The sequence below is a fragment of the Schistocerca cancellata genome, chromosome 2, assembly GCF_023864275.1.
Source record: "Schistocerca cancellata isolate TAMUIC-IGC-003103 chromosome 2, iqSchCanc2.1, whole genome shotgun sequence".
NCBI lineage: Eukaryota > Metazoa > Arthropoda > Insecta > Orthoptera > Acrididae > Schistocerca > Schistocerca cancellata.
The window spans coordinates 145391601-145417361 of record NC_064627.1 but is presented as its reverse complement, the minus strand read 5'-3'; the positions used below and the strand labels follow the sequence as shown (position 1 = coordinate 145417361).

At 42.7% G+C, this 25761-nt stretch overlaps 1 protein-coding gene across 1 annotated transcript in view; it reads right to left on the bottom strand.

Moving 5' to 3' along the window:
- The window catches only part of LOC126161438 (farnesol dehydrogenase-like), a 74477-nt gene extending 53587 nt beyond the window's left edge, over window positions 1-20890 (bottom strand). The window contains exon 1 of the mRNA XM_049917239.1: window positions 20724-20890. Coding sequence (XP_049773196.1) covers window positions 20724-20855 — 132 coding nt within the window. The 5' untranslated portion in view covers window positions 20856-20890. The remainder of the gene's footprint in view (window positions 1-20723) is intronic.
- Between the last annotated feature and the right edge of the window lie 4871 nt (window positions 20891-25761).

Genomic DNA, 25761 nt, shown 5'->3' with positions numbered 1-25761 from the left:
AACTAAAAAAATGTTGAACGTATAATGCAACAAAAAACTAATTGTAATGAGATAGAACAAACTGTTCCCTCTGAACATCAATGATTGTCATCGAAGTTTGCATGTTGTTCTTCTGTTCATCGGGTTTGCAGCCGACACCATACGCGACCTATTATCATTCAACTCTATAACGATAATTAATGTCGTTAGGGTCTCGCAATTTTCGGTTTCCTCTGTAAAGAGCTACAAGTTGTTGCATTTCTTTGCTGTTCCTCCCGTCCTTTGCCTCAACACGGATGCGGGCAATGAAATGTGGGCGATGTGACTTGCCACGTTGTAAATTGCATGGCTGAGCATTGCGATATTCACTTGCCTGTTGTCGCTGTCTCAATACTGCAGAACATTGCCAATGCAGACATGAGTCTCTTTCGCTGGGATACTCACTGTCCCAGAAGCACCTGACTAGAAATTAATCGTTCTTTGAATCGTTAAAACCAAGAACTCTCATACAACAGGAAGGGATCTCATCAAGCCATGCTTACTAGATACGCTGAATCTAGTTCTAGGAGATCTCATTGTGTTGTTAGATGAAATAGAAACAAATATCTTTTACACATGTTGAAGTCGTACGTAAGTTTGTTATTCAGTTGAGTACCGTTTCAAAATATCCAGAGTCTGCTACTTGCCCTGCAATTAGATAAATCGACCAACGTTGCATCTTGTTTTCAGCTGTTTCTCTGTGTTCGACACACAAAAGATGTCGACCTGAAAGAAGAATACTTGTTCTCCGAATCAGTGTAAAGCTTTTTTGCCGCGTGCAGTTATGTCCAATCAGTGGTGAATTTTGTTGAGAAAAGTGAGATGCTTTGGTTTGAAGTTGGTAGGTGTGGTGTCACCGCCAGACACCACACTTGCTAGGTGGTAGCTTAAATCGGCCGCGGTCCATTAGTACATGTCGGACCCGCGTGTCGCCACTGTCAGTACTTGCAGACCTAGCGCCACCACATGGCAGGTCTAGAAAGACGGACTAGCACTCGCCCCAGTTGTACGGACGACATTGCTAGCGACTAGACGTACGAAGCCTTCCTCTCATTTGCCGAGAGACAGTTAGAATAGCCTTCAGCTAAGTTAATGGCTACGACCTAGCAAGGCGCCATTTGTAACATTGCATGTATCTTAATGAGTCTCACTTGTATCATCAAGATTGCTGTATACCAAAGGATGCATAAAAGTTAAGTGTTCTTGTAGCTACGTTCTTTTCTTTATCGCATTCACTAATTATCCCGTTCCAGAAATCACGCCAGTCGGCGTGTGTGTACGCGTGCCTTTCTATCGGATACCCGTCACTGTGGACTGGCTGCCTTGACAGTCCACAACAGTAGGTGTAGGCACATACGCAGTGTCTTCCATGTTGGGCGTTAGCTCTGAATTCCACACATTCGTAAAAGAAATTGTGAATAATGCAGTGACTGAACATCGCATTTGACGCAGTCATACTCTGGCGATGAAAATACATCCACCTTATTTCTCTAACGAACTCGCTCAGACAGTGAAAATGGTAATACTAGTTCAGAATTTATGAGTTGAATTTCCCTTAAACTATCTCGGATATGATTCACAATGTGCTCTTCTTGCCACGTCATAACCATAATACATCTGTATGGAAGATGTTCCATACCGCACTCGGAAGTTGACAAAAAATCGCTTTGTGCCTGGAAAAGAGGGAAAAGGAGAATAGTTCCATTTCAGAATAACAGATAATACATTTATTTTCAACATGACTTATTTAGCGGATTACATGGTAGAAATCAATACGCTTAACCTCGGCTTGCAAGGAAATACGGTGAATATTTTGACACCACTAGATGAAGTTGATAAAGTTCCAATCTGCGACGAAAACTAGCAACACAGGGCTAAAGTTCAACACATTTCGATGTTTCCAGAACTGATAGTGATGCTCGACACCAACAGTGAAATATGCTCAGTCACACATGGAACTGGTCAGCACTTATCAGCAACAAACTCTTTCAATACCTATTTTTGTGAACTGGAGAGCAGCGTGGGACTAGCCAAGCGGTCTAAGGCGCTGCAGTCGTGGACTGTGCGGCTGGTCCCGGCGGAGGTTCGAGTCCTCCCTCGGGCATGGGTGGGTGTGTGTGTGTGTGTGTGTGTGTGTGTGTGTTTGTCCTTAGAATAATTTAGGTTAAGTGGTGTGTAAGCTTAGGAATTGATGACCTTAGCAGTTAGGTCCCATAAGATTTCACACACATTTGAACATTTTTTTTGAACTGGAGAACCGATAAGCAAGTGCGTGGGTTTTATGACCACTGCCCGTAAATGTTCCTCCATTCCACGAAAATGAAGTCTAATCCTAAGAAGAATTTCTTAGAGCAAGTCAGAAGTAGCAACACTTTGGGGATAGCATGGTGACGAGTATCTATTATTACCATAACAAGGTATAAGAATACTGTTTCCAGTCTCCACATCATACAAGTAGGACAGCGGATTCTCGACTACAGTGGCAATGAAAACAAAAGCAGGGGACCGATTGCACTTTGAGCACGGTTTACGACGTGCAGTGGCCGAAATGAAACAGATTACAAAAAAGAATGTTATAAACAACCACCTCACTTACTGTAATTACATCTTGGTTTAGAATTAATCTACAAAAATGTCGCTTCAGTCTGCATATATACATAGCACGAGTGAAAATTTGTTCCTAGTCCGGTATTCGAACCCAGTTCTCTCGCTCTCTAGGCAGATGAGCTATCCACTACGCCACTCTGGCATAGTGGCTTTGAATAACTGCACGGACTACCCTAGCATGCCTCTTCCTCGCTCTATATTCCTATTCGTGCTTTAACCCACTTGGTATTCCCCATGAACTGTAATAACACTGCAGGGGTTCTCCAACTGTATTCGGTTAGCGCCTCAGCATCGAACGAAATGGGGTCTCCTGCCTGAAACCAGGCTTAGGTGCTTTAGTCAAGTGAAGTTACATGGTTCCAGAGATCTTTTCAGGTCTCATACATCTGTGATGTATAAGTGCAGACTGTAGCGAAGATTCTGTACCATGGCCAGGATTCGAATTCAGGTCTTCTGCTCACGGGCTGACCTCTACTCCACTCTGGCATAGAGCCAATCAGCGTTGTGAGCAAGAGAACTGGGTTCATATCCTGGCGTTGGTACAAATTTTCATTCGTCGCTTCAGTCTGCATATATACGTCTTAGATATTTGAGACCAAAATGTCTGTGGAACCTTGTAGTTTAATTTGGAAAATATGTTTTGTTTGTTCAGAGTTAGTTTTTTTTCGGTCAAATTTTAAAATTACAGGAAAATACATATTGTAACCTCCCCACAAAAAAATAATTATTATTATTTGGTTAATGATTCCAATTTTTGTGTAACCACTGAACAAAATTGGTTCCCATTTAATGTACCCACAAAATTCCTAAACCTCGTAATAAAAAATAAATTCAGTAACCTGGTAAAATTTGGACGACAGCAGTGCTGCGTCATGGTCCTGTAAGATCATTCTGAATAAAAAGCAAAAATTCTCACCTCGATAAAGTCGGCAACTATTTGCTCTTACAATAGCTCTTTTCCGGCACAGTTCTGTGCAATGCTGGCCTATACATTTGTTACTTATGAAAGGAAGCAAATGATTCTTCTTTTGCAACAATAGGAATGGGAATGATCATGCATTAAAAAAAATTAAATTCTTTAAATTGAAATGAATGCCTGTTAGAAATTAGACAAAGATTATTATTAGGACATTTTTAAAAGATTTACGTGTGAGTTTACATAATATTACTAAATGTGCGCGAGGCTGCTTTGTTTACCTTATACAATAATACTCAGGGTCCGGCATCGCTGCACCGCGACCGGCCCAGCCAACATGATACGCCAGACAGGACTGACAAGCGCAGACGGACGACTGCTCGCTAGCAACAACTTACTGCTACTGCTACACAGTTCGTACTGCAGTCAACACTGCTCTTTGGTCTCAAATTCTCTTATAGCTTACATATCGCAGGCAGCACATACCTCTTACAATATTACACTGTTTCAACATTTCTAACCTTCGGTTACATAATAAACTACGTTCAAGGTACTGGTTGCTATAGGAAATCATTCAGGGATAATGGTGTCAGAAAGTTTGGGAACGACTGTATTAAGGCGAGTCATCAGAAAGAGAACCCTAGCGGTAACATGCAACGTTGGATGCACTGCCTCATGCGGTCCCTCCAGTCAATACAAAAACGATACAAAAACGATGTCTCACGTGTTACGAAAATTAGTTTTACAATCTCCTTAACAACTTCGCGTTCTGTTGGACCTCGTAGAAACTGTCAGCAACAAAATCATCAGCTGCGGAATTTTCTGTTGCACAGGCGAAGTAATACCGTACCTCTTAGGGTATTTTATTTTTTATCTCACACTAATTTTACGTTTTCTCGATAAAATATATATTGAATGCATCAACAAACTTCGAGAACATTCGTTCTTTTTTCAGTCGTAGTACACTGCCGGAAAAAATCGCAACAAAAGTAGTTGTAGAAACACGTCCACCAACTTTCGTTTATGTCGCACGTCTGACAGGTGTCCGTTCAAATTTCGCCTAAGAGCGGGGTTATCAGCGCCACTATGAGGACGAAAATTAGGTTTGCTTTGATATAGGACGGGGTGAGATGATGATAGTGGGGTATTGGCGTCTTTCTCCCCTTTAAAGGCATTCTTGACTGCGTCTGAACGAGTTTACAGAATAGGGCTACGAGAAGCTGGATGTTCCTTCTGCGATATTGCACGAATACTTGACAGGAATGGTTCAAATGGCTCTGAGCACTATGGGACTTAACATCTGAGGTCATCAGTCCCCTAGAACTTAGAACTACTTAAACCTAAGGACATCACACACATCCATGCCCGATGCAGGATTCGAACCTGCGACCGTAGCGGTCGCGCGGTTCCAGACTGCACGGCCTAGAACCGCTCGGCCACTCCGGCCGGTTGACAGGAATGGAGCCAATTTACGTGATTGATGGCAGCAGCAGACACCGGAATGTAAGGATCATAAAAAGACCGGAATAGGGACGCCTACGTGGCACTGCCGAGAGAGAACACCATTGCGTTCGGCGTATGGCTTTGACGCATCGAACTGCATCTGCAGTAGCAATTTGAGCAGCAGTTGGCACCAGAGTGGCACAACGGACAGTTACAAATGAGATACTTCAGAGACAGCTCCGAGCCAGACGCTCTGTACCGTGTATTCTACTGGGCCAAACTATCGCAATTTTCGGCTTCAGTGGTGTCAAGCGAGAAATCATTGTGTTCTCTGGCACCAAGGCAGAACCAGTTGTCATCGCTTATGGCCGTATGTTGATTAGAAGGGGACCAGTTGAGGGCCTGTGCCGGGCGGTTCTCGGCGCTTCAGTCCGGAACCACGCGGCTGCTACGGTCGCAGGTTCGAATCCTGCCTCGGGCAAGGATGTGTGTGATGTTCTCAGGTTAGCATCTGAGGTCATTAGTCCCCTAGACGTAGCTAGGTTTACGTAGTTCTAATTCCCATAGTGCTTAGAGCCATTTGAACCATTTGAGGGCCTGCGACCAGCCTGTCTGCGTGCTAGACACACTGGAGTTGTGGTCTGGGGTGCGATTTCGTATGCCAGTTATCTCACGTACCCTGGCTTCAAATTGGTATATCACTCTGGTAATTTGACCTGTTGTGCTGCCATTCATGAACAGCGTTCCAGGGTATGTTTCCCAACAGGATAACGCTCGCGCACGTACCGACGTTGTAACCCAACATGCTCTGTATAGTGTCGACGACATGTTGCTTTGGGCTGCTCGATCACCAAATCTGTCTCAAATCGAACATATATGGAACATTATCGGACGAAAACTCCAGCGTCGTCCACAAACACCAGGTGCGACAGGCATGGAACTCTATCACACAAACGGACATCCGGCAACTGTACAACTCAAAGCGTGCACGTTTGCATGCTTGTATTCAACATTCTGGCGGCTATACTAGTTATTAATATACCAGCATTTCACATGGCTATAGCTTATTCCATGCTTGCGTTAACCAGAGATCTTGCAATGTTAATCACTTCAATGTGTTACCTACACAAGTGTAGAGCAGTGAAATTTCGGGAATACATCAATTTTTTTATATTTTCTGTTGCGGTTTTTTTCCGCCATTGTATTTTAGGTAGACCACAGTAATGAAAGCTACGTACAACACGATAACCATAAATGTAAACAATGTTTGATATTTCAAAAATATCAGTCTGTGAGGGTACTGGTGTGTAGTATCTGTAAGTGGTTGTTCTTTGCAGGGCGACAATGCCCAGTGGCGCAGAGAGTCGCAAGTAGAGGCAGTTGTTGAGAGGCTGTGGAAGGTGTAGGCTGCGTGAGCCAAAGGCGGTTGCGTAGCGAAGGACTTATCTCTATGTTTATTATTCAAACTGTATGCCACTACTATTAGTGTGTTTATGTTTGATGCAGACGCATTAAGAAGTGGTAAAATTTTATTTATTTCCTTTATCACACTGCACAGTTCGTACCACACCATTGAATTTAACAATGAACGAAGTCTCGATATACACGGTCAACTAAAACAAGAGGAACGTAACATAATAATTAACCCATATAATCTCCAAGGAGACGGTAGCTTGTCTTATTATTATAACGTTTATCTATCATGCATACTGCTGTTTTGACCCACAATTTTTGTTTGAAATTTGATTTATTTATTTAATCTGGAAATATTAGGCTTATTCAGGCCATCCCTTACAACATTATGTGGGCTGTTGTAATGTAACTTAATAAAATTTTAAATTTATTATATCTGCTTTGATAGCTTTTAATAAAGTAACGTCAAAATAAAAGAGAAATAACTCTCATAATAATATGAGCAGTGTAATGTAATTTAATGTTGCCCGACGCGGATCAGCAATCAGCAAACTAGCGTAGTAGTCAGGGTGGTTACGGGACCATAAATAACTATCTGTGATGATTCAGGAGAGAGACAATTATTCTCCAACATATAGTTAAAACTCATGTGCTTATAGCACCACATAATATTTCTTCGTATTCCAGTTCAATTTGAAGTAATAAAACCCGTAACTTCATATCGTGGCTTCGTCTCGAATACCAATATAAGATAAGAAGCATGATCTTTTGCAGATGACATATTAGAATTAGAATACTGTGACCAGACCTTTCTGCCTGGGGTATTATCTCGCAACCTTGAGAAAATGTGAAATTGAAATATATTACATTATTCGTAGCGGCGACATAGCTCGTAGAATCTGAAAGTAATTTTCTTTCGGCTCATCTTCGAGACGTGCCGCCGGTTAGGACACTAAACTTTCTAATTGTTTTCTAGTATGGTCAATATTCCGTTAAGGTTACGTCTATTCAGGACAAGCAAGGTTGAAAGACATGTAATTCTTCAGTTTCTCCCGGCGTATTTCTTGCTCGAACAGTCCACGGGTGCGCTGCCGGTCCATAGTGTCCAACGGGCACAATATTTCTGTCATCAGACATGTCGCCATCGTCAGGTGCACTGACGATGGCGACATGTCTGATCGCCGAAATATTGTGCCCGTTGGACACTATGGACCGGCAGTACAACCGTGGACTGTTCGAGTTGAAGAATATACATTATTGAATACCGTACACAAATTTTAAGTTATGAACAACTATATATTTTTTTCTTCATTTTCAAATTACAGACTATTACAGCAAGATGAACAGAAAAGAACGATTGTATGAAGTTCATGTCCAATAACAGAAGAAGACGACAGAAGAATAGAGAGTTCAGACACAGAATCGCGAATGTCCATGGAATTCTGTATAATGCATTTGTTTACTCGCTTGCGTACTTCGCCAGCTGTTCACACAATAATGAGAGATGCAGGGCATTTACCTCCTGAGGTGGTCATGAAGTGTGTAAAGTACACTGCCCTGTTTAATGTGTACCATGCTTGTCGTAACGAATGAGATACATCTTACGTAAGACATACAACTGCCAACATTTAGTAATTACTGCAGTGCAGAGAGGGACGAAAAATAAGCACGGATGATATTCGTTCATGTGTGCAACTATAGACACAAGTTGTGGGTAGGTAGATTCAAACAATGAGGGCTAGTAGCAATGGATATGTGAGTAGATGTGGAAGGGGGAGGAAAAGACGAATGTGATGACAAACTGTAGAGATGGAAGTGACGTGACTGCTCTTTCTTTGTCTTTTCATTTCTCAGCCATTGTCTTTGCATATCGCCAGTTTCCACTGTTTTAGACAGCATTTATTTTAGGGAACGCTATGGTGAACAAAAACCGAAGTCCTTTAGGCAGTTCTTACAAGCAAAAGGCCATTTAAATGTGCGTCGAGTGCAGGGTAGCTTGTTGCAGAAGTGGACACCAATAACGATGAAGGAAGTTGATAACATACACTCCTGGAAATTGAAATAAGAACACCGTGAATTCATTGTCCCAGGAAGGGGAAACTTTATTGACACATTCCTGGGGTCAGATACATCACATGATCACACTGATAGAACCACAGGCACATAGACACAGGCAACAGAGCATGCACAATGTCGGCACTAGTACAGTGTATATCCACCTTTCGCAGCAATGCAGGCTGCTATTCTCCCATGGAGACGATCGTAGAGATGCTGGATGTAGTCCTGTGGAACGGCTTGCCATGCCATTTCCACCTGGCGCCTCAGTTGGACCAGCGTTCGTGCTGGACGTGCAGACCGCGTGAGACGACGCTTCATCCAGTCCCAAACATGCTCAATGGGGGACAGATCCGGAGATCTTGCTGGCCAGGGTAGTTGACTTACACCTTCTAGAGCACGTTGGGTGGCACGGGATACATGCGGACGTGCATTGTCCTGTTGGAACAGCAAGTTCCCTTGCCGGTCTAGGAATGGTAGAACGATGGGTTCGATGACGGTTTGGATGTACCGTGCACTATTCAGTGTCCCCTCGACGATCACCAGTGGTGTACGGCCAGTGTAGGAGATCGCTCCCCACACCATGATGCCGGGTGTTGGCCCTGTGTGCCTCGGTCGTATGCAGTCCTGATTGTGGCGCTCACCTGCACGGCGCCAAACACGCATACGACCATCATTGGCACCAAGGCAGAAGCGACTCTCATCGCTGAAGACGACACGTCTCCATTCGTCCCTCCATTCACGCCTGTCGCGACACCACTGGAGGCGGGCTGCACGATGTTGGGGCGTGAGCGGAAGACGGCCTAACGGTGTGCGGGACCGTAGCCCAACTCCATGGAGACGGTTGCGAATGGTCCTCGCCGATACCCCAGGAGCAACAGTGTCCCTAATTTGCTGGGAAGTGGCGGTGCGGTCCCCTACGGAACTGCGTAGGATCCTACCGTCTTGGCGTGCATCCGTGCGTCGCTGCGGTCCGGTCCCAGGTCGACGGGCACGTGCACCTTCCGCCGACCACTGGCGACAACATCGATGTACTGTGGAGACCTCACGCCCCACGTGTTGAGCAATTCGGCGGTACGTCCACCCGGCCTCCCGCATGCCCACTATACGCCCTCGCTCAAAGTCCGTCAACTGCACATACGGTTCACGTCCACGCTGTCGCGGCATGCTACCAGTGTTAAAGACTTCGATGGAGCTCCGTATGCCACGGCAAACTGGCTGACACTGACGGCGGCGGTGCACAAATGCTGCGCAGCTAGCGCCATTCGACGGCCAACACCGCGGTTCCTGGTGTGTCCGCTGTGCCGTGCGTGTGATCATTGCTTGTACAGCCCTCTCGCAGTGTCCGGAGCAAGTATGGTGGGTCTGACACACCGGTGTCAATGTGTTCTTTTTTCCATTTCCAGGAGTGTATTTATTTTATGGTTTTGCAAAGCTGGAGTACTAGGTAAACGAGATCTTGTGTTTCGACTATGATAGATGATGGTGCACACCGCGCCTCAGTACCACACAACACAGATTCAGTACCTGAGTAGCCGATAAAGTAAACACGGCGTATGGTACTGAAGTAAAGGCCAACGAAGACCAACGCAGACAGAGACCGGATTCGGCTGATCGTTAGTCGCCTGGCAATGGCGTTCGGCTTCTTGTCCACACCAAACGAAGGGCTTGAGGCCAAGGGATTCGGCCATCGTGTCATCGCAGTTGGCTCTGATAACCTGCCGACGTTGCTCCCGTTTCGTTATTGTTATAAAATATTGTTTTAACTCCAGTTTCACAGGCCGGTATTATCAGGAAAGAATAAGATTTAGCAGTCGTCGCAGCATTTATTTTGCTGCTCATCATCAGAAAAAGAGGAAGCAGAAGAAACGACACTGGCGGACGACCTCGCTTTTAAAAAGGTAGGGAAGAGTGTGGCGGGACAAAATTCATGGCAGACATTAAGTTGAATTTGGAATGTGGGCTATTCCATACTATTTTCAGAATAAAAACTTCCGATTTCGAATAATTATTAAATTGTGTAGGCCCAAAAATTTCCAAATGAAACACCTCTTTAAGTTTCTCTTTTAGGAGAGCTGCACCTTCAGCAGAAACAAACAAAACTGGGAGTGACTGTTTTTATTGACACCTTTATGCCGTGAACGAAGACACCACTGTCTTTTTCACATCGTGCATATCACTTTTATCAGCTCTAGTCATTTCAGTTTGTTTCTATAATCGCCGTTCTTAGGACCCCTACGTATTCCCGTTCACGATAAAACTAAAAATAATGGAGTATGGAGAGAGCATTAAAACTGATAAACACATTAAATACAAACCCTTAGCGAGAGGAGGCATCGCATGCAGGGGAAACAGGGCAGCCACAAGTCGCTCTCTGAAACCAGTCAATCAAATAAATATACACTCTTTAAACTAAGTGCAACTTGGGGCTGTCCTGGAAAACTTAAGTACACACCTGTTTTAGAGACACAACAAATCACTGCTGAACCAACGAACATTCGTCCCGGCGTCCACAGTAGGAGAGGGATCCCAAAGCCAACTGCCAACGTTTTCATGTTACCGGCAGCAGACCTAACCGCAACCAAGGCCAGAGGTTTCATTGGCTCCGATAATTCGCCGCCCTTACGCAACAAACAAGTCTCGGCCAACGAAGCGGTTGGCTGTCAAATGTTCAAATGTGTGTGAAATCTTACGGGACTTAACTGCTAAGGTCATCAGTCCCTAAGCTTACACAGCATCTCACCTAAATTATCCTAAGGACAAACACACAAACACACCCATGCCCGAGGGAGGACTCGAACCTCCTCCGGGACCAGCCGCACAGTCCACGACTGCAGCGCCTTAAAGACCGCTGAGCTAATCGCGCGCGGCCAGCTGAAACAAAGAGTACTGCAGTGCAGGTATGATTTCATTGGGGTGCGCAATAAACACGTCAGTTCTGTCCTTCAGAAACATAGCTACGGTATCTCGAAACAAAAAAGCCAGTTACTAATCCGGTTAAATATATTAAAAAAGGCAAGCCATACAGCCATTTAAAATGCTTCAAAAAGGATAATTTTTTTTAATGATAAAGAGGATTGTTGTTGGTTGGTTTGGGGAAGGAGACCAGACAGCGTGGTCATCGGTCTCATCGGATTAGGGAAGGATTGGGAAGGAAGTCGGCCGTGCCCTTTCAGAGGAACCATCCCGGCATTTACCTGAAGTGATTTAGGGAAATCACGGAAAACCTAAATCAGAATGGCCGGACGCGGGATTGAACCATCGTCCTCCCGAATGCGAGTCCAGTGTCTAACCACTGCGCCACCCCGCTCGGTTGATAAAGAGGACTGATGAAGAAAACTGATACAGCCAAGGAAAACTGATACAGCCAACAGCGACAAACTTTACACTGTATGAATATGTTCGGAAGTAGTGGATAAACTATTGAATACAGTGCATTTCTTCTTAAGAATTATTTTGTAAAATCAAACAATATTTTTTACTTAGTGTGTAGGTATTTGTATTATCGCCACCAAAGCCTGTGAAGGGCCATGAGGTCCCATTCACCCACGGGTTGACAAAACCACCAAAATTGCTCACTGACTGAGATAAAGCTATGCTTGCTTAGAAAGAGCAGATCATTCCGTGTACGAATTCATTTCCCCTAACTCTCAAATACGCAGGCTGACTAGGCAAAGGTTGAGTGAAACGCTGTCCTGTATTGTAACTTCCTTTGCACGTTTTGTGGTTCTTTAATGGATACAGGAGCAAGACGCAGATGCAGTTTGTGGACGGAGTATTTCATATTGGATGTAGAATTAACTAATGTCTGCAGCAAACAAATTTATCTATTACTGTTAGAATTCAGTTGCAGCGTCAGCTGTTGACAATTGATTTGAATGTTGAAATATATACAGATACAAAGGTTTACAGTGCAGTCGTCAATACAGTGAGTATTACGTAGATGACGAGCCCTGATTGCTATTCGTTAACGTTTACAGACTTTCATAGCAAACTCACAAAATTGGACTCCGTGCATCGATATTTGAACTTAAGTAAACCCGTCGCTGGAGCTGCGGAGAGGGGACGCTTTCAAATCGTTGGCAGCGCCGTTAGTGTTAGTAGCTGCGCCCTCATGCCTCCGTGGCGGCTGTAGGAAACCCGTGATCTTAAGTGCCGCCGACAGGAAGGCGGCCGACACCGCACCCAGAAGTGAAGAGGCGACGAGAGCTCATGAAAGCGGATTTTGTACTTCCCCCAAGTACTTAGAGCGTGTAATGGAAACATTACGCGAATGCACCACAAGTAACAATAGCTCGAATCCATGCGTACTGCACTGCACAAAGACCACGTGACAAATTTAATTATTCACTCGGCTGAGGGCCACGTGATTACAGAAACGGAAACCGAACGCAGAGGTGATTAGAAGCGTTAAACCACTATGGCGTAGATTCGTAATAGCAGAAGGGAAAAACAGACTTATCTTCCCAACGGTACGAGCTATGCTGCAATGGATCAGTCTCACCGAACAAAGTATGGATCAGCATTCGCTACGACCAACTGGACTGCGTATTGTCCCACTAACACGTGTCGCGAAACAACTCAGCTTCCGCGTGGGCAATATGCGCCTCTGCCCCTCCACCCTCAAACCTACCTTCAACTCCCAAACTCCCACCCGCCGTTATCTGCATAAAGCGGTCTCTACACCAGGGTTTCCCAATCTTTCCTCTGACGGAGCACTTTGAGAATATTGTTACTTCGATGCAAAACAGTAAATAAAACAGTAAAATTAATACAATTCGGAAATATGAGAAACTCCTAACCTTCAAAATACGTGAACATTCTGATTATTTCAGTATTAAATCACAAATAACAACACGGAACTCATACTTTTTTATAAAAATAAGAAAAATATGGAGAAAACGCATTTTATTAATAGTTTGTTCCACGGGTAGCAAATAAGTGCTCCCAGAAAGAGTTTGGGAAACCCTATCAATACTATCAGGCTTCCCGCTCGGGAAGCAGTGCATGAGACCGCGCGGCTAGCCGGCGGGCTGGTTGCATCTATAATTGTGATTACACACTACTGTTCATTAATATTGCTACACCGCGAAGATGCCGTGCTACAAACGCGAAATTTAACCGACAGGAGGAAGATGCTGTCTTATGCAAATGATTAGCTTTTCAGAGCATTCCCACAAGGTTGGCATCGCCAGCGACACCTACAACGTGCTGACATGAGGAAAGTTTCCAACCGATTTCTCATACACAAACAGCAGTTGACCGGCGTTGCCTGGTGTTGGTGTTGCCTGGTTCTTGTGATGCCTCGTGTAAGAAGGAGAAATGCGTACCATCACGTTTCCGTCTTTGATAAAGGTCGGATTATAGCCTATCGCGATTGCGGTTTATCGTATAGCGACGTGGCTGCTCGCGTCGGTCGAGATACAATGACTGTTAGCAGAATATGGAATCGGTGGGTTCAGGAGGGCAATACGGAACGCCGTGCTGAATGCTAACGGCCCCGTATCACTAGCACTCGAGATGACAGGCATCTTATCCGCATGGCTGTCACGGATCGTGCAGCCACGTCTCGATCCCTGAGTCAACAGATGGGGATGTTTGCAAGACAACAACAATCTGCACGAACTGATCGACGACGTTTGCAGCAGCATGGACTATCAGCTCGGAGACCATGGCTGCGGTTACCCTTAACGCTGCATCACAGACAGGAGCGCCTGCGATGGTGTACTCAACGACGAACCTGGGTGCACGAATGGCAAAACGTCATTTTTTCGGGTGAATCCAGGTTCTGTTTACAGCATCATGATGGTCGCATCCGTGTTTGGCGACATCGCGTTGAACGAACATTGGAAGCGTGTATTCGTCGTCGCCATATTGGCGTATCACCCGGCGTGGTGATATGGGGTTATACGTCTCGGTCACCTCTTGTTCGCATTGACGGCACTTTGAACAGTGGACATTACATCATTAGATCCCTGCGACACCCTACATTTCAGCAGGATAATGCACGACCGGATGTTGCAGGTCCTGTACGGGCCTTTCTGGATACAGAAAATGTTCGACTGCTGCCCTGGCCAGCACATTATCCAGATCTCTCAGCAATTGAAAACGTCTGGTCAATGGTGGCCGAGCAACTGGCTCTTCACAATATGCCAGTCACTACTCTTGATGAACTGTGGTATCGTGTTGAAGCTGCATGGGCAGCTGTACCTGTACACGCCATCCAAGCTCTTTTTGGCTGTAATAACGGCCTTGATACGCCTGGGCATTGAGTCAGAGCACGTTGTTCTGGGTACTGATTTCTCAGAATCTATGCACCCAAATTGCGTGAAAATGTAATCACATGTCAGTTCTAGTATAATATATTTGTCCATCTGTATTTATCATCTGCATTTATCATCTGCATTTCTTCTCTGTGTAGCAATTTTAATGTCCAGTAGGGTGTTTAAAATATCTTATAATCGATGGTGGTGTAGTGTTAGCATCTACATGCGTGTTCATTAGGCAAGATTTGCAGAAGGCAGACATATCAGTAAATGCAGTGATGTGTTACCGAAAAACCAATCGTTGTAAGAAAAACCCTTGCTAAACGTACAGGCTCTACGTGCAGATTGTGGCGTTGGTTTAAAAACTATTCAGTGCCTGTATCGTGAGAGAACATCCAAACGATCAATTCTCCAGGGAATAACATTAAACAACACAGTTCTTTAACCAACAGATGTTGCCATTGTGAAATTCATAGAATGTCTGCCTGACGAGTTCCAACAACAGAAAAACTGCGAATGAAGTTGATCGTAAAAATAAATTTTACTGTATCTGCCAGATCTGTGGAACATATTAAGAGGGTGTAGGACGTCAAACGGACCGACTTGGCGCAGGAGAGGCACCACAGGACATTTCCACTGTCTATACGTTTACTTATAAATTCGTAAAACTTTGAACGTCCACTGCTATGAGTGTCAGCATGACCAGGAAGGATTTAAGATTCACAAACACATGACAAAATAATTTCTTACATGTGAAATTTCATCATTTTTTCACTTACTATTGGCTGCATTTGTTGCTATGGGTACATTTTCCTTCATAAGTAAGAGATATTCTTCGGTGTATTTTGCACAGTATACATTCTAGAGTTTGATGCACCTGTATGTATGATTTTTACCAGCTCAGTCATTTTGTTGATAAATAAAATAATTTTTACCAAACATGAAGTTCAGAATTTGAGATAATTAAGTATGGATAAATTCAAATTTTAGAGTTTTTAATATATTTGGGAAATTCTTGAGTTTTGCAATAATGATTTTGTGTTTAATAAGCATACGAAGTTTGAAAGTAATAGGATGTTTATTTTCGATGTTACATGTACCCAAGCACAGAAATTTGTGTTTTGAAAAAAACGGCAGTTAAAGTTTCTGCTTGTATTTGATTTAGAACTGTCCAGCACCGTAAGTAGGTTCTTTTTCATTTTCTACAAGAATGCCAGTTTTCTTCCTTTACACATCACTATGACACACTCATCTTGATTTTATCACCTCCCAAAATGATTAACCTGCTTGCACTACATGCTCTCAGTGTATCGCATACGAAGCTTTGATGCAGTTCACTCGAGGATTAATTTCCATTTCGTGTAAAACATATTTCCGGCTTTGCACGCCGTCGTTAAAACATGAAACAGCATCATAAACACCAATGGCAAGTGCATTGCTTCCCACAAAAATGGTATTTGGCAGTCTTTCCCATACAGACAGGTTACAAGTTTCATTTGGGTTTTGGGTATCGCCATGAAGAAATTTATTGTGTATGTATTCATTTGCAATGTCCCTGAATATAGGTTTGATGGTTTCCATCAGTTGGTAGAGAATTCCTGTTATGATATTCTTCACTTACGTATGGCAGAAGAATACTGTGCAAAGGCATGTGGCACTGCATCCTGGTACACTCAAGACCAAATAACGTCCTTATAAATATTTGAAAAATTATGGTTTATACATCGAACTATTCAGGAAGATATGCGCTACAAAACAGGCATATTTTTAAAAAATCTAACTTTTAATGTTTTGCTTCCTACTCCCTACTTTAACGAGATAAGATTTTAATACAAGAGACAGAATGATGGTAGACTTTACTTGAACGCAATGACGAAGTTGCCTCAAGAATTAAATTTCTGCGGACGATGAATTCGTTGCGTACTTCATGTGTCATGCGACCTGTATCCTATTTGACTCGAAATCTGCGGTTTTCATTAGTGGTTTTATGTAACCCACATTTCATCCACAGTAGGCGCTTAGTGTACTCGGAGAAAGGGGCTAAGCTGATTGTTATGCGTGTGGGCTCGGCAGAGACTGATTTTCTACTTTGTAAACAAATTTACTTCTTTAACAAAAACAATTGCAATAGTTAGGCCTGTACTTTTTTGCCTTGATAGGCGTTTTTTCACTGATTTACGTATATTTACACTTCATATGAAGGTATAATATCTAATGTTGTCTACAATAATTTTAGAAACTGTAGAACGCAAATATCGAATTGAATGACAAGGCTGTGCATTTAAAAGTGTTGTAAGATAACGTACACACACAATTCTTTCTTGACGATATGAGAGATGTAGTCAAAATCAATATTTCACCGCAAAAAACCGTAATTATATAAAGCAGACACTATTACGAGTATCAGAGTATCAGAGGTATTTGTGACTCGCGGTATGGTAGCAGCGCACTAGCAACCACCCGCCAATACGTCTGACCATAGCTATAATTGAGGCTTATTTGCTTCTGGGTACTTTTTCCCATATTTCGACAACAAATGTTCGTATTTCTCTGTTTCCTTTTGGCGATTGCTATACGCGTTTCATTTAAAGCGCCGTAAGGCTGAGAAACCCGTGTATACTTCCCGGTAGTATCTTAGCGTATAGATCATCTCGGAGCGGTTGCCACGAAGATTCCTGCGAACGGCGCTTTGAACATCGCCTCCAATGAAGAAGCTCCAGGTTGGTTCCAGGTGTCCGCAGCTTACAACACCCTCCTGGGGGTCCTCACTGGTCGGCAGTCTTCTACTACAAGACTACTTGTAGTTGCTAGTGGGTGCCGAACGTTCCACCGAGTTCTAGATACTTAGCCAAACTGGCAAACATTCAATGTACGTAGACGTACACCCGTGTCGGGGCGTTTCTCACAGCTAGCTGCGTCTGCCACAAGGTGTCAATAATGTATCATTTCTTTGCCCACAAGTTGAGTAATTTATTTGAAGTGCCCTCGTTACAACTGATCTGGTGTTTGTCGCCGTAGGAATCTGGACAAGCAGATCCCTTTCGTCACTTTCCACCCATTTACGACTGTCATCTAGGACGTAACATTTGGCCCCTTGAAACATAACTGTTACCGACGCGCATCATAACACTTCCAGATTCTCGAAATAGCGTCTGTTCCGCTGATTTCGAAGCTATTTCCACTTGACAACGCAATAAACTGTGCAAAATAAACAGTTTAGCTTACGGGACTAAGCTGACAAAGATGTACAGATTTAGCCATAGATTTTTGAAGAGCAAGCTACTTACAAGGGGAAGCCACGACGTTTGGAACGCGGATTTACTGCAAACCTCGTACACTCGTAGTACTCCACTAGGGCAATAAAATGTGTAAGCAGTAGCGCGTACTTCTCGAGCGTTATAGAGAAAATCGCAAGATAATTTCGGTAGTCAAATATATACCCGTGCGTGGCCCTTTTTACCATGCAACGGCGGCAGCCGAGTGGTCGGCGTTCAAGCCCCCTAATCGCCGGATCGAGTCCCGTTCGTCAGTTGTTTTTCTTTCTTACACTAGTTTCTTTACTATTTATGTTACAATTGATGTAATGGGAAAATACGTGTAATCGGATATTTGTGATGATTACAATGTTAACATAAATAGTAAAGAAACTTGTGTTATAAATAAAAACAAATGACGAACGGGACTCGATCCAGCGATTAGGGGGCTTGAACGCCGACCACTCGGCTGCCGCCGCTGCATGGTGAAAAGGGCCACGCACGGGTATATATTTCACTACCGAAATTATCTTGCGATTTTCTCTATAACGCTTGAGAAGTACGCGCTACTGCTTACACAATTTATTGTCCTCGTGGAGTACTACGAGTGTACGAAGTTTGCAGTAAATCTGCGTTCGCAACATCGTGCCCCCCCCCCCCCACCCTTGTCAGACTGTACAATCTAATTTCAGCAGATCCGTCAATATATTGCATAGCATCTTCCATCACCTTAAATCTTATTTACAGATGGTCAATAATATTGCGCAATATGTACTGCACAGTATTATTGATAGTCTACGGCCCGTTTAAGAGCTTCGCACAGACCGCAAACATCTCTTAGTCGATGAACAGTGATACGCTACCCACTCTGTTTCCGCCAGTTGGATTCTTGTTTTTGTACACAGCTGAACGTCTGCGGTAGACGTCAAGGTATAGCTCGTGTGTGAAACTGCAGAGCAGATGCTTTAAACTATTTCCTTCTAGAATCTTGATACGTGTTACAAACCGGACACAAAATAAAAAAGCAAAGGGGCCTGGTCCTTCCTATTATCACTCGTTTATTACATCAGAGAAATACACATTTTAAGACAAAATTTAACTACATGAAATATTGCTCCCAGTAAACGTTAACGTAAGTAGTGACAAAACTTATTTGTATTAGGGGTTTCTGCTGGCAACAAATTTTAAGGAGGCAATGTCACGTTTATATCAATTTAGCTCAAACACGTAGCTGGTGATTGAATCACGACACAGACACTTTGAATTTGTTGCCGAAATTGTTAATGGCAAGGCTGTTGATTAGTTGGTTATTGTGGGTACAAATTCACGCTGTTTAGAAGTAGTAGGCCAACTGGAACGAATTAGCAACACCCCGCAACTAGGGGTGTCTTGCTCCCCATTAAATAAACAAACTTACAGTAATTAAATGAATAACAAATCAAACACACTACGCTCCACTAAAACTCATCAGTGGAAGCCAAGCCGAAATGAAGATTCCATTGACTGACTAGCACTGAAGTCACACTAAAGCCCATCTCTGCCCCATGTGTGTCTGGGAACACAAACTTACACAAGACAAGATTTTGAAGGGAGCACATCAGTAAAACCGGTAGTGGAGCTAACTCGTGCCACTGAATACTAAGGTACTAGATCGGGGTACAAGGTGATATACAATGAGGTTGCCTTAGTGCTATACTGCGCTCCAAAATATTAATTCAAATGGCCAATTCAAAATTAAGTACACATAAACCAGCATTAATTAACGAGGAGTGGCACCAGGTCGCTCGAAGGGATGACAACACTTAATTGAAAGACGAACGCCGGAGGCGGCAGTAACATCAAACACCTTCTCCGAGTTTTACCCAGAAGTCACTTCCCGCTATACAAGTAAACATTTAACCAAACACAAGGAAGGAACCTCCAAGAGAAAATTCAAATAAAACCCCCAAAAAATTATAAAGGTCAGGGAACCCAAACTATTTAAATTTAAAAGAATTAGCGTTTCCACTGCCTTTGGGGAGAGCTAAGGCCACACTTAGGAAGTCACCAAAATTGGTTACAAAAAGTCTTATGCATTTGCTCCTTTCCTTAAAAAAACCATAAGGCTGCTTAACGTCTGCTGGACGTCCGGTATGGCTCGTATAGGACACACCAGGCAGCAACCCAAGCTAGGCGTTCGCAAGGCATGGCGAGCAAAATCAGGAGAGCAGACAGGCAGGCAGCCATCACATATCCTCCATGCAGAACCGGCAGACCGTGTACAACCAACCCCACATATACGTGGTTGCTTCCCACATCGTACCTCGCGGCGTCTCACAGGTCGCCCGAGCAAACGTCAACTGCCACTCGCCCCGCGAATGCGGAAAACAACAAGGCAAGCAAAGATAAGAAACATCGAAAGATCGATAATGGACATCCAAGAGACTGGCGCGCCAGTAATGAGCGCCACGGCTCTAATCTAAAGCTGTTCCTTCGTCTTAGTAAGACCTACAAAAAACTTGACCTATTTTAAAGAAAACCAAATAGTCTCAAGCAGTTGTAGTTCGACATATTAATGAATTAGAAGGTAACCGATATCGAAATTGAGAACTGACACCTGTGGGCGCTCCTGAGGGGTTATGCTACCAGGACGACTTCTTATTCCTTCAGATAACTCGTTGTTGTCTATGAAGAGGACGCTGGAGTTGCTGGAAACCTACTTGAAATATAGTGATCGGTCAGCAGTACCCAGTTCGATACAGGCGCACGCACCTTCATCCTGTCGGGTCGCAGGTCGACCCCCACGACGGTGACCCCGCGCTGCAGCAGAGCGCGCGCCACGGCGGCGCCTATGCCGGAGCTGGCGCCCGTCACCATGGCAACACGTCCGGCGTACCGCTCCATGCTGCTGCCTGCAGACCTCTGCCGTCCGCTGCGGCTGCTGAGGGCCCTTCCCGCTGTGACCCAGTCGCACGCGTAAACACGATAACGATAGCTGCTCTCGCTATTTAGATTAAATTCTGCACGTTCAGCATGACAACTCGGCTGGAACCGGACGAAGTTAGTTTCCTATTATTCTGGGCTCTGACTCATCGACACCCTATACATGGAAACGACGTTGTGATATCCATAAATGATTGCGACCGGTTTTTAAAAGAATGTCATTTCCATAGAACACCTCAGGCTGCTGCTAAGCAGACCTTTATTTCATACCAGTTTGTGTCCATCTGACCATAGCCAGCAACCTCAGTGGCAACTTCGAAAATACGAGGCTTTTTCAAAAAGTGAGTTACACATGTTGTCACACTATAAGACCATTGCGCAACAAAATTCTCGCAGTGTCGGAAGAGACTAACTATTTCTGGTTTACTGTTGATACTGCTCTCCTCCGGAACTAATAAGAGGTACATCACAGTGTGCGAGTGAAATGGTGCAACAACAGGAAACACACTGCAGTGTTAAAATACGAGGGACAGTGGTATTCTAGTCAGAAAAACGTCTTAAGGGCAGATGTAGGGCAAAACTGCGATAAATATCATTTTGATTAATTGCGTAATTTATTAGACTGTGATGTTGTCCATAAACAATCATATTTCTGGCCAGAATTAGATATTAAATCTTTTTTTTTTAAATGTTTGCTCGTAACGGACTGCAGATGAGCCTAGAAGGCCGTAAGAAAGATTAACTTTGTTTATTCCTTCGTTTACAACGTTTTTTGTTTAAATAAATGAAAAGCACCAGTTTGCTTTTGTTTTACAATATTACTTTTATTGTAAACCGGTTTTCGGCTTACAAGGCCATCTTCAGACATTTACTGAGTATTATCACCAAAGAAGTTAAATGTTAGCAGACAACATTGGAAGAGAAGTAACACTCTAGACTGATGTAGAAGCATACAGTAAGTAACATCTTTGCAATGAAAAAGTAAAAACTGAACTGCACATGAATAACAATGGAGGAGAAAGGAAAACCTTTAGCACAAAATAGGAATAGCATGCCTACATAACAGTTTCTATTAATAAACAAAACTAATAAAAGAAAATAAAATTAGTACTAGACAAGGCTTCATCAGGAGGTATGAAACATGGAGAGTGATATACTACATTGATAACTGTCTCTTCTTTTAATTTGTTAATACAGAATACGAAGGGAACTTACGCAATATCAATAAGATAAACAGAAATAAATAAATGCAGGAAAATGGAGGTGTTTGAGGGAACCTACAGTCTAAGAGTGTGGTGGTAATGCATTTTAACATTTACATTATAATCAAAGCAGTGGCTAACAGTTTTCATTAAATAAAAGAGCAAAGTAAAATATGAACAGTATTTGAGACAACTACAAGGGGTGTTAGACTGTAGTTTCAATAGTTAAACATGGACAGTAATACAAGTACCAGTTAAAAGAAAGCCTTAATTGGAATACAAAGACCACTTCAACAAAACAAAACAACTTAATGAATATAGGAAAATGGGAATGTGTAGGAAGAGGGAGTGTGGGAAGTAATGGACAACAAAGATGGTTACATGAAATTTAGGAGAGGGGAAGTGTTGAGCTGTGTCTGGTCATTTAGGATTGTTATTCCATTGTTATTCATGTGCAGTTCAGTTTTTATTTTTTCATTGCAAAGATGTTACTTACTGTATGTTTCTACATCAGTCTAGATGTGTTACTTCTCTTCCAATCTTGTGTGCTAACATTTAACTTCTTTGGTGATAATACTCAGTAAATGTCTGAAGATGGCCTTGTAAGTCGAAAACCGGTTTACAATAAAAGTAATATTGTAGAACAAAAGCAAACTGGCGCTTTTAATTTATTATAATGTTGTTCTACAAAGAACCGACGGAAGATTATGTTAATACAGTTTTTAGTTTTGCATATATTGTTTAAAAAACATTAAGTTTATAGCACATAACAACCTGTTTTATCGGAAATGGGTCGTAACACTATTTTAAAAAGTGAGGAAATGTCGAAATTCACGTGTAAAAGGTACAGGAAATTTAAATAAGTGTTCTTGGATGAATTCTGTGACTTTGTCGAAAATTGTTACAGATGCTGCTCCTAAGTGTGAAGAAGAAAATTAGTGAAGGAACCGATGATGCCAGGTGCGCATTTAGGTATTATAAAATCGACTTGCACGTACCGAGGCAATCCTGAACTCCTGAAAAAATGGATAAAACAAAATATAAATGAGGGCTACACATACACAATCATATGGCTGCATTGTCCATAAACAGTATGTGTCCTCAACTGTTGTGAAGATAGCTGAATGTGATTCCTGTCTAGTGTTAAAGAGTGGAGATGTAGGTAGGATATGTTCACACGGATTCATTGTGCATTTGGTCCGTATACTTTCAATGTCGCAACCAGCAGAAACGAAATGTCGCACAGATGTGAGTGTTGTCACTGATTCTGACAGAGGAGGAAGACCATCGGCATCGACCAGTCTGCAGGCAGTCAAGGCAATGAGTCTCGGCAGTCGTAGATTTTCCGACGTTGAGGACGCTCACCCAGCCCAAGAAGCGGATTTCTAGTGTCGATTGTTTTGTTAACACTGAGTTAATTCGTTCAAATAGTCTTAATCGCGGTTGTTTTATTTATTCAGTGCCGACCGGTTTCAGCCCATCCCAGGGGCCATCTTCAGGGCGAACATATGGTCGACTGCTGGTGGCGTTACGTCTGCCGAGGTGTGGCAGGAGACAAAGTATTAAGAAAGAAGACTGAGTTAATTTATAGCAATCGCTGTTTCTCAACAACCATGCTGTCCAAACATTTGAACGAATAACAGGACGTTCCGACCGATATTTACGGATGTTCGGTGACTATGTTGAAAAATAGTGTCATCTATCTACGTCATTTGAAGCTTATCGCAGTATTGAATACACGTTACTTTGCTGCCATAATAATGTGCAATTTAGTTTTTGAAGTCTCTTCGTAAATGTTACATTTACATTTAGCTCGTGGAATGTGTCTCAGTGTAGGATGAACACAGCCACTAAAACTATCATAAAACAAATGTGACATACTTACATACGGAGTGCATAGAATTTTGAAAAGAGATTAAGGGCAAAGAAGAGAACAAAGGTAACGGAATGTGGCAACATTAAGTGGGTCACATTGAGGAAGTCAGATTAGGAAATGAGACATCGAAGGGTAGGAGACGAGTCTTCTTGTTTCGGCAGCGAAATAACTGACAGCGGCCGAAGTAGAGAGTGTATAAAATGCAGACTGACAACAAAACCTATTCTCAAAAAGAGATTTATTAGTATCTAACATAAATTCTGCTCTGTAAGGAAGACAGCTTCCCAGGCGAAAGCGCATTTATAAAATCTTTATGGTAACTCATTACAATAATCCGTTTCGGTAGACTACATTTACGCACACTATTCACAGTTGAAATTAAAGCATATTAAGTTACGAAAAATAGAGTTTCTGTATTATATTTATGACATGGTACATTATTTTATTATTAATAATAATAATAATAATAATAATAATAATAATAATAATGCCAGTCGTAATGTTCTGCCAGTCGTAAAAGGCGACGAAAAGAACAAACCACTAATAGGGCTAACCCCCCTTTTAGTGTGATTACTTGGTTCAGGACAGAACTAAAGAAGCCTCGGACAAGTGCCGTCATGGTCGGGGACGACGCTTGAACCCTATGCCCGCCCACAATGGTAACGACACTGCTAGCCAACTGGAAAAGGATTTAAATCCGAATAGAGGTGTTTTGCAGGATATGCTTCCTGCAACCACCCTAGAAGGAAAACAAAGACAGAGGATGAGATGGTCAGATGAAGTTAATCGACACCTCATGTTCTGTTATTACCAAGCAACAAACCTAGGAACCAACACAACTGGATACAGATCACAAGTATACACAACATTTATTACCAGATACCCGGAATTAAAATTTTTAACAGAACAACGACTAGCTGATCAGATCCGTGTAATAATCAAAAATAACAGGATACCCCAGTCAGAATTAGAAAACATCAAACAAGTACAACAAATACTGGAACAAAATAATGTGCAATCAGAAGAGGAAGAAAACACAGTAATGGACTCAAACATCCCAGAGCAAACAAACAAAAACCAACACGCATCAATTAAACAATCAGAGGAAAACGAAATCTTAAGACAGCCACCAGAACAAGCACAAATAGAACACGAAGAGAGACACGTGTTAGATATAGAAGAGAAATTTCAGCTGACATATATAGAATACAAAGACACAAATACAGACATTAGACCATTCTTGCATAGACCGCAAAATAACCCACAAGTCGAAACAACAATAAAAACTATCAACACAATCATACACAACAAAATAAATGAAAACACAACTATGGAAGAGTTACAACTACTGGTTTATATAGGAGCACTCACTACACTAAATATACACACTAGGCAGAGATCAGAACAAACCAACACACAGAAGAAACCCACAAAACCAGCATGGCAACACAGGTTACAGATCAGAATAGAAAAACTGAGAAAAGACATCGGACAGTTAACACAATTTATAAGAAATGAAATATCAGACAAAAAAAGGTAAAAGGTTAGGTAAAATCTCACAACAAGAAGCAATAGAGCAATTAGATGAAAAAAAGCAGAAATTGCAAGCATTGGCCAAACGACTTAGAAGATACAAAAAAAGTGAAAATAGAAGGAAACAAAACCAAACATTCAACACAAACCAAAAGAGATTTTACCAAACAATGGATAACACACACATTAAAATAGACAATCCACCAAACATAACAGACATGGAACACTTATGGAGCAGCATATGGTCAAACCCGGT